The following is a 16,043-nucleotide window of genomic DNA, read 5'->3' as shown; positions in this document are numbered from 1 at the left end:
TATATTGTTATATTGTATTCTCCAAAGTGCTCAATACAGTATTCTGCACACAGTAAGCGCTCAATAAATACAATTGACTGACTTTCCTTCCCTCTGGATTAGTGGGGACCAGGCAGGGATGGGGAGCCCGACACCTCCCTTCATTCTGGATTAGAGAAGCAGCGTGGCTCAGTGGAAAGAGCCTGGGCTTGGGAGTCAGAGGTCATGGGTTCTAATGCCTACTTCACCACTTGTCAGCTGTGTGACTTTGGGCAGGTCACTTCACTTCTCTGGGCCTCAGTTCCCTCATCTGGAAAATGGGGATTAAGACTGTGAGCCCCATATGAGACGACCTGATCACCTTGTATCGCTCCCAGTGCTTAGAACCTTGCTTGGCACTTAGTAAGTGCTTAAAAAAAGCCATTATTATTATTATTCTTAGTGGAGACCCCACTCTTCCCCCACCCTAAGCTCCAGGTAGAGACAGGGAGCCCAGCCCCTTCCTCTGACCTTTCAGCTTCATGGTGTCCAGCAGCTGCTTCCACAGGCCGGACACCTCGCCCACCCTGAAGGCGACCTTGTCGGCGGCATAGTGTTCGGCCTCGATCATCTCGTGCCCCATTTCCTCCAGGGCATTCAGGCGGCTCTGGTTGGTCCTCAGTTCCTCCTCAAACACCTGCTGCTTCTGGACCCGGCTCTTCACATTCTGCAGATCCTGGGGGTGGATGAGGAGCAAACCATCTGTCAATACAGCCGTCGAGCCAGCAAGGATCCCTGGTAGGCAGTGTTGCCTAGTGGAAGGAGGCTGGTCCTGAGAGAGGTGGGTTCTAGTCCCCTCTCTTCCACTGATCTGTGAGCTTGGGAGGGTTCTCTTAGCCTCTCTGATCTGAACCTCCGTTTCCTCCTCTGTAAAATGGGGATAAAATTGTCCCACCCTCCCTCCCTCTCAGATGTCCCATCTGGTCTGGTCATCTTGTGTCAATCAATCAATCAATGATAACTCATTGTGGGCAGGGCATGTGTCTATTAGTACTGTTATGTTGTACTTTCCCAAACACTTAGAATAGTGCTCTGCACACAGTAAGCCCTCAGTAAATTTGTGGACAGGGAATGTCGCTGTTTATTGTTGTACTGTACTTTCCCAAGCACTTAGTACAGTGTTCTGTACCCAGTAAGCACTCAATAAATACGATTGAATGAATGAATTGAATGAATAAGTACCACTGATTGATTGACCATGTGCAGAGCACTGTAAACTGTAAGCTCACTGTGAGCAGAGAATGTGTCTGTTATACTGTTATACTATACTCTTCCCAGCACTTAGTACAGTGCTCTCTACACTGTAAGCACTAAATAAATATGACTGACTTATAACAACAGAGTTAGTAGACACATTCCCTACCCATAGTGAGCGTACAATATAGCGGGGAGACACACTTTAATATAAATAAATTACAGATATGGGACACAAGTGCTGTGAGGCTGAGGAAGGGGTGAATGCAGGGTGCAAATCCAAGATTTATCTACGACACCGCTGACCATATAGTGGGCACTTAATCGATACCATAATTATTAAAAATATGCTCCCCTCCTTCCACCCTTCCCACCATCACTGTGCAGAATGGAGAGGACTCTGCCTCTGTGGGACCTCCTGAATGGTGGCATGAGATGTGTGGGTAGGTACCCCCGACATACCATCTGGTCCTCGTCTGCAGCCACCTTGGTCTTCTTGGTGATCCAACCCTTCAGGTCATCCGCGTCTTGGAACAGCTGCTGCAGGAGCCTCGAGGCCTCCAAGTTCCTACGGCGGGCCTGGGCTCGGTTCCTCAGGGCGTCCCGCCGAGCCAGCAGCTGCCCATGACACCCACCATCCCCACATAAGCCAGGATACCCAGACACACTGACAGCCCCAAACTTCACCCCTCCAGCAGGCGCGGCACAACCGGTCCCATCCCCAGACAGGACCGCAGCCAAGTCACCGTCCCATCACCAGGGACATTGGTGACCCCTTCCCCAGACACACCCTCGCCTCAACCTCGGGCACATGCCCCAGACTTGACTCCCTTCTCCCCCACTCCCCGGGCTCACTGCCCCCAGGGGAACACCCCCTCCCTCGGGATGCTCTCTACCCCAGAACACCCCCGCCTCGACCCCGGATGTACTTTCTACCCTCCTGGGACATGACCCCCAACCCCCCACCCAGGGAGACTCACCCTGTCCCGGATGTCCGCAATGTTATCCTTGTCGTAGTGGTCCTTGTCGATGAGTTTAGTTGCCGTCTGGTCCAGGGTCTGGAGAGAGAAGGAAGAGCATTAGCTCCAAAGTCTACAGGCTCATCTTTGTGGACATTCCTCTGAAGGGTCATCGTCTTCCTCCTCGTCCTGATCACCTGCCCTTCCCAGGACCCGCCTTCTCCTCTGGACTGTAAATTCCCGAGGGGCAAGGACCCCAGACCTAAGATGCTGCATATCCCTTCTAAAGGAGGAAGGACAATGCTCTGCACACCAGAGCAGCTTAATACAGTGCCCCATACACAGTGGGTGCTCACCCAGAGTAGGTGCTCAATACAGAGTCCCACCTATTGTGGGCACCCAATCCAATACTCTACACACACTGGGAACTTGGCATGAACCAGCATGCAGTGGGTACTTGGCCCAACCATGCACACATTAAGTACTCAGTACAGTACTCTGCACACAGTAGGAGCTCAATATAGTGTCTTGCCTATAGTGTTCACCCAATCCAATACCTACACAGACTGGTACTTGGCACTACCTTGCACACATTAGGTACTCAATATAGTGCTCTGCACACAGCAGGAGCTCAGTACAGTGCCCTGCCAATAGTGGACACTCAGTACAGTGCCTCAGACACAATAGGAGCTCAGTCCACATTACTGTGGATTCTGATTTGTAGTGACTATGTTAGCATTCACAATTGTTGGGCCATAATTCCTGTTTCTTCTCATCCTGTCATGCACAACACTGACCACAGCTGTTAACTCAAGAGTCTCTTCCTCCTGAACTCAGCCCAACGCTTAGCGCAAACTAAGTGCCCAATAGGCATGGTCACAGTCAACATGATGGACATTCTAAGCTTCCCAGGTTGCAGAGAGAAGGATAAGGGATATCAGAACGCCACGGAGAAGCAGCATGGCTTAGTAGATAGAGTACGAGCCTGGGTGTCAGAAGGTCAGGGGTTTTCATCCTGGCTGTGCCATTTGTCTGCTGTGCCACCCTGGGCAAGTCACTTCACTTCTCTGTGCCTCAGTTACCTCTTCTAGGGATTGAGACTATGAACCCGACTTGGGACAGACAAGGACTGTGTCCAACCAATTTGTTTGAATCCACCCCAGCGCTTAGTACAGTGGCTGGCACATAGTAAGTGTTTAACAACTACCATAATTATTATCACTGTTATTATTATTAAGCCTGAGACTGGGAATCAGAGGGACTTGGGTTCTAATCCTGGCTAAACCACCTGTTTGTTGTGTGACCTTGGGCAAGTCACTTCCCTGGGCCTCAGTTCCCTCATCTGTAAAATGGGGATTAAGAGTGTGAGCGCCATGTGAGACATGGATTGGGTCTGACCTGATTAGCTTGGATCAACCACAGCACTTAGAACAGTGCCTGGTACATAATAAGCATTTAACAAAGAGCATTAATGTAAGTGCTTAATGACTATCATTGTTAAAAAGCTTCCTGAACTTACTGTGATCTTCTCCTCCTGAGCATCAAAAGCTTCCTCAAAGTCATTGTGCTTCTGGAGAAGGGCTTCCACACTTCCAAGGGAGTTTCCCAAGTCTTCATTCTCCAGGAAAGCCTGCAGGGATAGAGCAGAGAGAGGGACCAATCAATCAATCAATTGTATTTATTCAGCACTTACTGTGTGCAGAGCACTGTACTAAACACCTGAGAGAGTGCAATATAACAATATGAGTTGGTAGATAATGTTCCCTAACAACAGTGAGTTTACAGTCTAGAGGGGAAGACAGACATTAATCTCAATATATTTATTACAGATGTGGACGTAAGTGCTGTGGGGGTGATGGAGGGATGAATAAAAGGAGAAAATCGCTGTAGGGGTGATAGAGGGATGAATAAAAGGAGAAAATCAGGGTGTCGCAGAAAGATGTGAGAGAAGGGGAAATGAGGGGCTTAGTCTGGGAAGGCTTCTTGGAGGAGATGTGCCTTCGATAAGGCTTTGAAGGTGGAGAGGGTGATCGTCTGTCCGATATGAAGAGGAAGGGCCTCTCAGGCCAGAGGCAAGATGTAGGTGAAAGGTCGATGGCGAGATAGACATGATCAAGGTGCAAGGATCCGGTCCCTTGTTACTTCTCGAGGCTGAAAGCTCACTGTGGGCAGGGAACAGATCTACCAACTCTGCTGCACTGTACTCCCTCAAGCGCTTAGTACAGTGCTCTGCATACAGTAAGGGCTCAATAAATACCATTGATTGGTTGCTTGATTGATTCTCAGAGATGCCCGCTCTCGGCCGATTGAGACACGTGATCTCCACCTGCTATGTCCAATCAGTTCTCTCCCTCCTGCCAAACCTCGATCATCTCGTGCATTCATTCAATTTATTATTCATTTATTGAGTGCTTACTGTGTGCAGAGTATTGTACCAAGCACTTAGAAAGTACAATTCAGCAATAAAGAGAGACAATCCCTGCCCACACCGGACTTACAGTCTAGAAGTGGGGAGACAGACATCAAAACAAGTAAACAGGCATCAATGTAAAGAAACAGAATTATAGATGTATACCCATCAAAACAAGTAAGCAGGCATTGATATAAACATATCAAATTAGAAATATGTACATATATACACAAGTGCTGTAGGGAGCACGGGTGTAGAGCAAAGGGGGTGAGTTGGGGTGATGGGGCGGGGGGGGAGATGAAGAGTACCCCAATACCAACATAATCCCTGCTCCTCAATCTCATCTCTCACACCATTGATCCCTTACATCATCCCTCTTACCTGGAACTCCTCCCCCTTCAGATCCAACAGAATGTCTCTCTCCCCAACTTCATTTCAAAGCCTTATTAAAAATCACACCTCCTCCAAGAAGCCTTCTCTAACCTCTCATTTCCCCACCCTATTCTCCCTCCCTTCTGCATCGCCTATGTTCTTGGATCTGTTCTCCTAAAGCACTTTGTTGCTTACGACCACCTCCAGCCCCATAGTACTTACATCCATCCTCTGGTTCTATACCATTTCCCCTTTCTGTCATTTATTTTCATTCATTCATTCATTCATTCATTTTAACACCTGTCTCTCCACCTAAACTGTAACCACCTTGTGTCTACCAGCTCTATTATATTGGCCTCCTACAAGCGCTTAGTACAGTGCTTTGCACCCAGTAAAAACTCTCAATAAATCTCATTGATTGATTGGGAGCGAGATTCTGTGGAGGCATCATGGGTGTGGGAGGAAAAGCGGAGTTCACTGTAGACAGTAAGCTCCTAGTGAGCAGGTACTGAGTCTATCAACTGTTATTCTGAACTCTCACAAATGCTTAGTATAGTGTTCTGCACATAGTATGCACTCAATTAATACCATCAGTTGACTGATGGACTGATTGAGGTTAAGTCTGGCTACTTCACCCTTGCCCCCATCGCCGCCACTGCCCCACAGGGGATTGTGGGCTGCTGGGCCAAAGCCTGGTGTCCTCTGACCCCAGAAATGGGGACCGATGAGTCCAGTGGGAGGCTAGATAAGTGGTGGTCCTGCCGCACTCACCTCCTGCCGGCCCATCCAGCTGTCCACCTGCTCGCTGTCCCGGTAGAAGAGGTGCAGATCGAGACACTGCTCGTATATCTGCCATTGCTTCTCCCACAGAGCCATCAAGGAGGACAGGTCCCCAGACAGGATGGCCATCTTGGAAAGCAGAAAGTAGGGAGGAGGAAGGGGGAAGTCAAGGAGAATCTCAGTTTTCACAATAATAATAACAATGATCAGAAAAGGAATAGGGAAGCAGCATTGTCCAGTGGATAGACTGGGAGTCAGAAGGACCTGAGTTCTAATCCCAGCTCCATCACCTGTCTGCTATGTGACCTTGGGTAAGTCGATTACCTTCTCTGTGCCTCACTTAACCTCATCTGTAAAATGGGGATTGATACTGTGAGCACCATATGGGAAAGGGATTGTGTTCAACCTGATTAGGTTGTATCTACCCCAGTGCTTAGTACAGTGCCTAGCACATAGTAAGCACCCAAGGGACAGGGACCTGGTATAATTCCTACCTGTGTATTCTTTAAATACTGCTACTACCATATTATGCTCTGGGGGAGATACAAGGTTATGAGATCAGACACAGTTCTTGTCCCAGTTGGAGCTTGAGATCTGTCTTATCCCCATTTAACAGATGAGGAAACAGGAGCCTGGAGAGGTGAAATCACTTGCCCCAGGTCACACAGCTGGCCAGTGGTGGGAATGGGACGAGAACTCAGGTTTCCTGACTGTCAAATCCCATGCTCTTTCCACTAAGTCATACCAACTTTTTGTCAGAAGAGTGAAGTTTGAGTAAGGGGTAGGAATTTGGATGATGTCAGGGGGACAGGCTTGAAGACTATCAATACGATTGATTGATAGTCATCATTTTGAGTTTTTTGAGCCTTGATGGGCAACCTTCAAGTGCTGTCCAAAGCCTGGGGGGAGCAAGTCTGAGAGTCCAGCTCAAAAGAGCCACAGAAGGGGTGAAACCCCACCCACTGCTTTATGGAGCGGATATCAGAGATCCCAGTGTGTTGGCTCCAGTAGAGAAAATCTGGGCACTAACTTTCTGATCTCCAGAGGAGAACTGGATTTAGGAGCTACCCCCTCTCCACCCTCCTCTGCCCCTCAAGGGAGGATGAGTTCCCTCTGCCTGGGAGAATTAAGAGGAGGTTATTCTCAGAGGAAAGGGGTTGGACTAAATGACCCCTAGAGAATTCTACCGGCTCAAGGAGTCTTCACCACCACCCCACCAATTTACCTTCTCCCGGACTTCATCAGAGGCCTCATGATTCGCATCCAGAAGGGCCTGGCCCGTCTCCTCCGCCGACTGGAATCGGTCTTGGTAAGAGTCGATCTCGTGCTGCGATCACAAATCAGAGATTCCATTCAGTCACCCATCTGTGACCTTTGCCCCCTCCCACCCATGCCCAGACATAGCAAGAGAAGACAATCGGGGTGGCTTCAGACATATGGCCTACTACTTCTAGTAATAATACTACTAATAATAATAATAATGGTATTTTTAAGTGCTTATTATGTGTGAGGCACTATACTAAGTACTGTGGTGGACACCAGCAAATTGGGTTGGACCTAGTCCCTGTCCCACATGGGACTCACGGTCTCAATCCCCATTTTACAGGTCAGGAAACTGAGGAACAGAGAAGTGAAATGAGTTGCCCAAGGTCACACAGCAGACAAGTGGCAGAGCTGGGATTAGAACCCATGACCTCCTGAGTCCCAGGCCCATGCTCTAGTCACTAGATCACTCTGCTCCCCCCCGTAGGAGGTCTCCTTCTCTGGTGGAACACCCCACTTGTTTACCCTTGGAAGCTGGCCCTGGATCCAATTCCAGCCCTACTCTATCCTTTTCTCCACACCGTAGTGGATGCTTCCACCTAGCCAATACATAATCTGTCCTCCTTCCTGCCCCTGCCAGCCCTGACAAGTGAGTAGGAGAGAATGTTGGTGTCATTCATCTACCCAGGCTGGTAAAAGGCAGCCCTTATTTACAAGGCTGTATGACCCACCGAGGTGGAGTAGTGGGGTCCTTGGGTGGGCTCAGAACTTCTAAATTGGAGAAGCAGCAGAGCCTAGTGGATAGAACCCAAGCCTGGGAGTCAGAAGGATCTTGGTTGCAATCCTGGCTTTACCACCTGTCTGCTGTGTGACCCTGGGCAAGTCACTTCACTTCTCTTGGCCTCAGTTACCTCAATTGGAAAATGGGGATTAAGACTGTGACCCCCATGTGGGACATGGACTGGATCCAACCTGATTAGCTTGTGTCTACCCCAGCGCTTAATACAGTATCCAGAATAGAGTAAGTGCTTAATAAATACCATTTAAAAAAAATTCTAAAGAGGTGAGCCCTCAGAGGTCTCTCTGATGCCACCTGTGCCAGTCTGTTGGTCTAACAATCCCTAGATCCTTTCTGCCAGCCCCCAAGAGAAAAATCCAGACTCTTCCCTTGGCACAGATTCTGCCATCTTGGGGATGTACCGGGCCCAAGGCAGGATGCCCACAGCAATGTTCTCACCACCAGACGTACCTTGTGCTGTTGGTGCCTGTCCAATAGGGCTTGACCCCCTGCCACATCGGTGGGCAGCTCATCGGCTTTGATCAATGCCACCTTCTCCGTCATCCAGCTGGTAAGCTCATCAAAGTCAGCCAAGAAGCGATGGTACCTTTGGGGAAGGAGAGATTAGTGGGTGGGGAGAGATGGAGGCAATGGTGAGTGAGGAGGAGGGTGTCACATCACAATCATCATCATCATCAATCACCATCATCACCACCAAAACCATCATCACCGTCAAAATCATCAACACTACGAATCACCACCACCAAAATGACCACCACCATCATGATCATCATTACTACAAATCACCACCACCAAAATGACCACTACCATCATTATCACCATCACCATCACCACAATCATCATCACTCACCATCATCACCACCATAACCATCACCACCAAAACTACCACCACCATCACAATCATCATCACTGCAATCACCACCACCACTGGCGTCACTGATCACCATAATCCGGCCACCTCACCCACCTGTAAGAATTCTGCAGGCAGTCGTGCCTCCAGGTGGCCAGTTCCCGAACCCGCTTCCAATTGGACATCAGATCCTCCTTCTTCTCCTGGATCTGAGGGGCTTCGGAGGGGTGAGATTGCTGCAGTTTGTCGGCCTTGGCGTACAGCTCTTTCACCTGCAGGGACCAGGTGCCCATCTCAGAAGTCTGAAACTGTTGCCCCCTCCTCCACCCACTGGTCTTGCTCTCCCAGATGCTGGGAAAGTCGGGAAGTCCAGCCAGGCTCAAAATCCTCTCTGGCTGCTAGGTTTGTGTCCCTCAGTAACCAGGACCTTGACCCAGCTCAACTCCCCTTCTCCATCTCTTGTTCTGACCATGCCCAGGAAGCCCCCAGAACCATCCTCTGTTCCCCCCTTTCACCACAGTTCATGCCAGAGAAGCGGTGCTTCCTAGTGGATAGCACCGGGGCCTGGGAGTCAGAAGGACCTGGGTTCTAATCCTGGCTCCACCTCTTGCCTGCTGTGGGCCCTTGGATGATTCACTTCACTTCTCTGGGTCTCAGTTACCCCATTTGTAGAATGGGGAGTGAGCCTATGAGCCCTTGTGGGACATGGACTGTGTCCAATCTGATTAGCTTGTATCTACCCTAGCGCTTAGAACAGTGCCTGGTAAATAGTAAGGTCTTAACAAACACCATATTAAAAAAAAAAAAAAACACAGAGAAGGGCAGCTGGAAACCGAGATATCAGGAAGAACTTTTTCTCTCATCCTGTCTGTGTCTCTGTCTTTCTGCCTCTATCCTGCCTGTCTTTCTCTGTTTTTCTCTTTTTGTCTCCCTGTCTGCCAGAGACTGTCAGGATTTCACTTTATCTCTGTCTACCTATCTCTATTCTCTGTCTTTTCACCTCTTTTTCTATCAGTGTCTCTGTCTCTCTCTGACACTTCCTCTGATTCTGTCTTGGTTTATTTATTTGGCTCCTGGAGGGCTCCATGCCCGCTGGGCAGGAGATAAAAGCTGCTCCCACATACTCTCAGACTCCTCTGTCTCCACCAAGAAAAGCACACTATAGCCACTACCTTCCCTCCTGCTACCGAGGGTCACAACTCCCAGCATACTTCAAGCCTGCTGGGCCGGACCTAAAAGCCTCTCCCATGCTCTCTCAGACATCTCTGCCCCCACCAAGACTTCAAACCTACTTTCTATATTTGTTTGTGTTGTGTTTTAATGTTTCACCACCACCTGCCCCACAACAACGGGTCTTCCTAGCACTTACTTAAATTGGGAACCTCCAGCCAAGGGACAAGGAGCTTGTCTAATTCCCAGCTGTGTATTCTCTCCCAACACTTGGCACAGTACTCTACACACAGCTTAATAAAGTCTTTTCCTTCTACCTCGACTACTCCTTCAGTTAGTCTTTGCATCTAGACTGTGAGCCCACTTTCTAGACTGTGAGCCCACTGTTGGGTAGGGACTGTCTCTATATGTTGCCAACTTGTACTTCCCAAGCACTTAGTACAGTGCTCTGCACAAAGTAAGCGCTCAATAAATACGATTGATTGATTGATCTCTTTGCAGTCTTTCTGCACTGCCTCCTACTAGAGGGAATTTAGAGGCAGTGTCTAAAGGCTGATAGGTAGCATCTGCCCAGAGGCAGGGGACTGCATCGTTTGACCTTTCTGGTGGAGATCCCCGCCCACTCACCTTGTCCTCCATGACAGCCAGGTTCCTCTCCAGCCCTTTGTGCCGGTGGAACAGAGCCTCGGCACTGACGAGGTCACTACCCCAGTCCTCTGAGGCCACGAGAGGCTCTTTCTCCTTGAGCCATTGGATGGCTTCCGCCACATCCCTGAAATGACACCCCCCCAAACATAGATGGGCCATGCCCTCCAGGGCTGGCTAGGGGGCATGGGTGAGAAGCAGCATGGCTCGGTGGAAAAAGCCCAGGCTTTGGAGTCAGAGGTCATGGGTTCAAATCCTGACTCCACCAATTGCCAGCTGTGTGACTTTGAGCAAGCCACTTAACTTCTCTGGGCCTCAGTTACCTCACCTGAAAAATGGGGATGAAGACTGTGAGCCCCCCGTGGGACAACCTGATCACCTTGTACCCTCCCCAGCACATAGAACAGTGCTTTGCACATAGTAAGCGCTTAATAAATGCTATCATTATTATTATTATTATTATTATAGGTGGAGCAAGTGGCTAGGAGCCACCCCTCCCCCCACCAGTACCTGGGTCAGTGTGTCTATCAGAGTTTTGCACACAGTAAGTGCTCAATAAATACGACTGATTGTTTGATTCATTGAGGGTGCCCTCTCCAGGACACACCTATACCACCCCAAGTTGCTCAGAACCCGTTGGGATCTTGGGGTAGGGATGGGGTCCAGACAAGTTCCCCCAGTTGGTCCACCCCTCCTGACCCCGGGAGAGGGGGCAGAGCGGGGGAGACCAGAGGTCACCTATTGAAGCGCTGGAAGTCGGCAGCATCGCTGAGGGTCCCCCGCCTCTGTAGTGCCAGCCCTTGGAGACGCAGCCACCCGGCGTTGACCTCATCCTGCTTGGTCTTGATCAAAGTCAATTCGGGGTGGTTCTCCTGTGGGAGCGAGGTAGGTCAGAGCGGGGCTCAGGGGACCCCCAGATCCACCCAGCGCCTTGCTGAGGGAATTCATTCAATCGTATTTATTGAGCACTTACTGTGTGCAGAGCACTGTACTAAGAGCTTAGGGAGTGCCATTGTGGAAGCACTGTGGTCTAGGCCTTGAATTAGCCCCTTCTCATTCTCAATATTATTGACAGATTGATTAAGGGAAGTTCCTTCAGGGCAGGGACCATGTCTACTAACTACTGGAATCTTCTAAGTGCTCAGAACAATGGTCTGCACACAGTAGGCCTTCAGTGAATCTTCTTGTGGGCAGGGAATGAGACTGTTATATTGTGCTCTGCCAAGAGCTTAGTTCAGTGCTCTGCACACAGTAAGCACTCAATAAATATTGTGGATTGATTACTACTGGTTGATTGAGGGGTGATCATTTCCTCTGCTCCCGCTCCCTTCTGTGTCACCCTTGCACTTGGTTTTGCACCCTTTATTCACCCCTCCCTCAGCCCCACAGTGCTGGTGTCCATATTCATCATTAATGTATTCATATTAATGTCTGTTTCTGCTTCTAGACTGTAAGCTGTATGTGGGCAGGGAACGTGACTACCAACTCTATAATAATTGTACTCTCCCAAGCACTTAGTACACTTCTCTGCACCCAGAAAGCGCTCAACAAATACGATTGATTGATTATCACCCTCTCCATGCCTGATGGCTTTCAATCCATCTCTTCCTTTCCCCATTCCCCCAGAAGCATCCTGGAAGATGAACCTTTCCATTCCTTGCCGGCTGCTTCACAGCCCAAGGACTCCAGGAAGCTCTTGCTTCCCTTCGGCCCCCCCGTCAGCAGCAGACATGCCCACTAACTCCGCTGTACGGCCCTCTCCCCAGCACTCGGTACAGTGCTCCGCACATAGTGAGCACTAGATAAATACCACTGGTTGATTGATTGATCTTATTACCTGTGTGCATTTGTCGGCAAAGTCGTTCACCTCCTGGACCCGCCCCTCGCGGGTGGCCAGGTCAGTCTGGAATTCCTCAAATTTCTTGTGGAGCACCTCAGCCCGCTCCCAGTCCTGGCCCAGCTCCTCCGATGTGACAATAGCTTCCTGCAGGGAGTGACACCACCCCACCCATCAACGGCTCCATTGATTGACTGATTGGTTGACGCTGTCAGGTCACATTCTCCCGTGGTCAACATTCAATAAATACCACCTACTCGTGGCTGCCAGCCGATCCTACCTTGTCGCTGATCCACTCCAAGATGTCCGCGCACTCCTGCAGATATTGCAGCAGCTCAAGAACTTTCAAGAGCTTTGTCCCTCTGTCCTTAATGAGTTCCAGAAGAAAGTCCCACAGGCGCCTCAATTCCTCCACGTGATTCTAAATGAGGGATAATAATGATGATAACAATAATAATAATGGTATTTGTTAGGCACTTACTATGTGCCAAGCACTGTTCTAATCACTGGGGTAGATACAAGATAAGCAGGTTGTCCCACGTGGGGCTCACAGTCTTAATCCCCATTTTACAGATGAAGGAACCGAGGCACAGAGAATAATAATAATAATAATAATGGCATTTATTAAGTGCTTACTATGTGCAAAGCACTGTTCTAAGCACTGGGGAGGTTACAAAGTGATCAGGTTGTCCCACATGGGGCTCACAGTCTTAATCCCCATTTTACAGATGAGGTAACTAAGGCACAGAGAAGTTAAGTGACTTGCCCAAAGTCACACAGCTGACAAATGGTGGAGCCGGGATTTGAACCCATGACTTCTGACTCCAAAGCCCATGCTGTTTCCACTGAGCCTCGCTGCTTCTCTGATGATGATAACAATAATAATAATGATAATTATGATTGTAATAATAACACTATAATTAATATTAATAATAATGATAATAAGAGAAGTGAAGTGACTTGCCCAAAGTCACACAGCAGACAAGTGGTGGAGCTGGGATACGAACCCATGCCCTCTGACCCCAAGCCTGTGTTCTTTCCACTAAACCATGTGGCTTATAATAATTGTGGCATTTGTTAAGTGCTTAGTATGTGACAGGCACTGTTATAAGCGCTGGGGTAGATACAAAGTGATTGGGTTAGACACAGTCCCTGTCCCACATAGGGCTCCCAGTCTTAATCCCCATTTTACAGATGAGAGAACGGAGGCACAGAGAAGTGAAGTGACTTTCCAAGGTCACACAGCAGACAAGTGGCAGAGCTGGGATTAGAACCCAGGTCTTTCTGACTCCTAGGCCCAGGAACTCTCCACTAGGCCACACTGCTCCTCATGGAGAGGTGGAGGGAGAATAAGGAAGTGGGGGATACCCTCATCTGAAGTTGGGGAGAGGGATGGAGGGATTTGACCCCTTCTCCCTCCCCCGCCATATGAGGCCCCGAATCAGCACCCTCAGTGGTGACTGTTTCAGGATCCTCAGGGGCTGACCAGGGGCAGGGAGACAAGGAGAGACCCTTTCCCCTCCCCCCTGACCAATCCCACTCAGAGCACACAGTAGCAACTGGGATTTCCAGGGCGACGATTACTTTTCCTCACCTTTGTCTCCTCGTGGGCAAAGTGACCTTCAGTGAAACGACTCATCTGGATCTCCTCCAGGTCCGGGAGGACCCTGGACTTGGCTGTCACCTCGGCCTCCAGGGACTGATGTTTCTGGTACTTGCTCTGTCACCAGGGAAATGAGACATTAGTGAAGTGAGGGGGCAGTGTCCAGAGAGGACCTGGAGTCCATGACCCCAAGGGAAAATGCGGGTCATGGCCATTGCTCCAGGCTCAGTGCTCAGCACAGCGCTTGATCCATTGCAAGACTCTACACTGGAAGCTTGTTGAGGGCAGGGAATGTGTCTGTTACAGGTTCTAGTACAGTGCTCTGTATGCAGTAAGCACTCAATAAATAAGACTGACTAATTGCAAGTTCTTCATAGACCTCATTCGTAAATGCCTGTATAGCACTGTATTTATTTTGATAGTCATTATATTCTGCATAACATTATTTTGATATTTATATATCAATGGAACTACTACTATTACCACTAAGAATACCATCACTTCCCCAACTGCTATCGCTGCTACTACTACCACAACTACTACTAATTATAATAATAATGATGGCATTTGCGCTTACAATGTGCAAAGCACTGTTCTAAGCGCTGGGGAGGTTACAAGGTGATGAGGTTGTCCCACGGGGAGCTCACAGTCTTAATCCCCATTTTACAGATGAGGTAACTGAGGCACATAGAAGTTAAGTGACTTGCCCAAAGTCACACAACTGACAATTGGCGGAGCCGGGGTTTGAACCCATGACCTACGACTCCATAGCCCGTGCTCTTCCCACTGAGCCATGCTGCTTCTCTACCACTATTACTACCATCTACTATGCTGAGAAGCAGCGTAGTATGCAGAGAAGCAGCGTGGCTCAGTGGGAAGAACACGGGCTTTGGAGTTACAGGTCACGGGTTCAAATCCAGGCTCCGCCGCTTGTCAGCTGTGTGACTTTGGGCAAGTCACTTCACTTCTCTGTGCCTCAGTTACCTCATCTGTAAAATGGGGATTAACACTGTGAGCCCCCCGTGGGACAATTTTAGCGCTTAGTACAGTGCTCTGCACACAGTAAGTGCTCAATAAATACGATTGAGTGAATGAATGAATGAACCTGTTCACCTTGTAACCTCCCCAGTGCTTAGAGCAGTGTTTTGCACATAGTAAGCACTTAATAAATGCCATTATTATTATTAGAAAGAGCATAGGCCTGGGAGTCAGAAGGACCCAGGTTCTAATCCCGGCTCTGACCCATGTCTGTTGTGTGGCTTTGGGCGAGTCATTCATTCATTCATTCAGTCGTATTTATTGAGCAGTTACAGTTGCAGAGCACTACACTAAATGCTTGAAAAGTACAATACAATGATAAAGACAGAAAATCCCTGCTCACAATGGATTGATGGTCTAACAAGTCACTTCACTTCTCCAGGCCTCTGTTACCTCATCTGGAAAATGGGGATTGAGATCGTGAGCCCCACGTGGGCCAGGGACTGGGTCTAACTCGATTTGCTTTTATCCACCCACCACTTAGTACAATGCCTGTACACAGTGAGTGCTTAACAAATACCATAATTATTATTACCTCAGATACTACAAGTAACTACTCCTCTCAAATATTACCGCTGCTACTACTACCATCGCAGGGGCTTCCATCACTACTACCATCTTAACTACTAGTATGACTCCTACTATTACTTCTCCTCCTTCAGGTCAGGGGCTGTGGACCATTTGAATGGAGGCCTCTGGTGAGCAGGGTCGCTCCCCGCCCTCAGACAGGAGCAAGGCCTGTCTCCTCAGCCCAGAATTGACAACCAATGCCCCTCTGATTCCCCGTGTGTCCTCCTGAAGACCCCCGGGGGGACCGGACTGAGGGGGAGCCCCTCTCCCACCCCCAAAGGGGGTGGGGGGTCACCTGTATATTGGTGGGGTCCTTGTAGCTCTCATCGCTTGCGGTCTTGATTTTCTCCATGAGCCACTTCTCCAGATCGTCGGCATCCCGCCGGAAGACCTGGAAATGGTAGGAATCCTCAAGCCTCTGGCCCCTCTCAGCCACCAGCTCCTTAAAGCGGTAGTAGCGTTTGAGTACTTCCCGGCGTCTCTCCTGGATGTCCTCCGCCGTCTCCAGCACCTTCACCCCACTGGTCTGCATCAT

At 49.3% G+C, this 16,043-nt stretch overlaps 1 protein-coding gene across 2 annotated transcripts in view; it reads right to left on the bottom strand.

The window, feature by feature from the left end:
- SPTA1 (spectrin alpha, erythrocytic 1) overlaps positions 1-16,043 on the bottom strand; it is a 61,691-nt gene extending 45,648 nt beyond the window's left edge. For both annotated transcript variants that reach the window (XM_038768341.1, XM_038768342.1), the window contains exons 1-14: positions 15,804-16,043; positions 13,892-14,017; positions 12,578-12,718; positions 12,298-12,444; positions 11,199-11,332; positions 10,443-10,587; positions 8,763-8,917; positions 8,246-8,381; positions 6,959-7,060; positions 5,725-5,862; positions 3,691-3,801; positions 2,193-2,270; positions 1,675-1,830; positions 490-694 (exon numbers count right to left, since the gene is read on the bottom strand). In XM_038768341.1, the coding sequence (XP_038624269.1) occupies positions 490-694; positions 1,675-1,830; positions 2,193-2,270; positions 3,691-3,801; positions 5,725-5,862; positions 6,959-7,060; positions 8,246-8,381; positions 8,763-8,917; positions 10,443-10,587; positions 11,199-11,332; positions 12,298-12,444; positions 12,578-12,718; positions 13,892-14,017; positions 15,804-16,043 (2,014 nt within the window). The remainder of the gene's footprint in view (positions 1-489; positions 695-1,674; positions 1,831-2,192; positions 2,271-3,690; positions 3,802-5,724; positions 5,863-6,958; positions 7,061-8,245; positions 8,382-8,762; positions 8,918-10,442; positions 10,588-11,198; positions 11,333-12,297; positions 12,445-12,577; positions 12,719-13,891; positions 14,018-15,803) is intronic.

Source organism: Tachyglossus aculeatus, chromosome Y4 (genome assembly GCF_015852505.1).
Source record: "Tachyglossus aculeatus isolate mTacAcu1 chromosome Y4, mTacAcu1.pri, whole genome shotgun sequence".
In the NCBI taxonomy this organism is placed as follows: Eukaryota; Metazoa; Chordata; class Mammalia; order Monotremata; family Tachyglossidae; genus Tachyglossus; species Tachyglossus aculeatus.
Note: the sequence above shows the minus strand (reverse complement) of the source record. Positions and strands in the feature narration are given on the sequence as shown.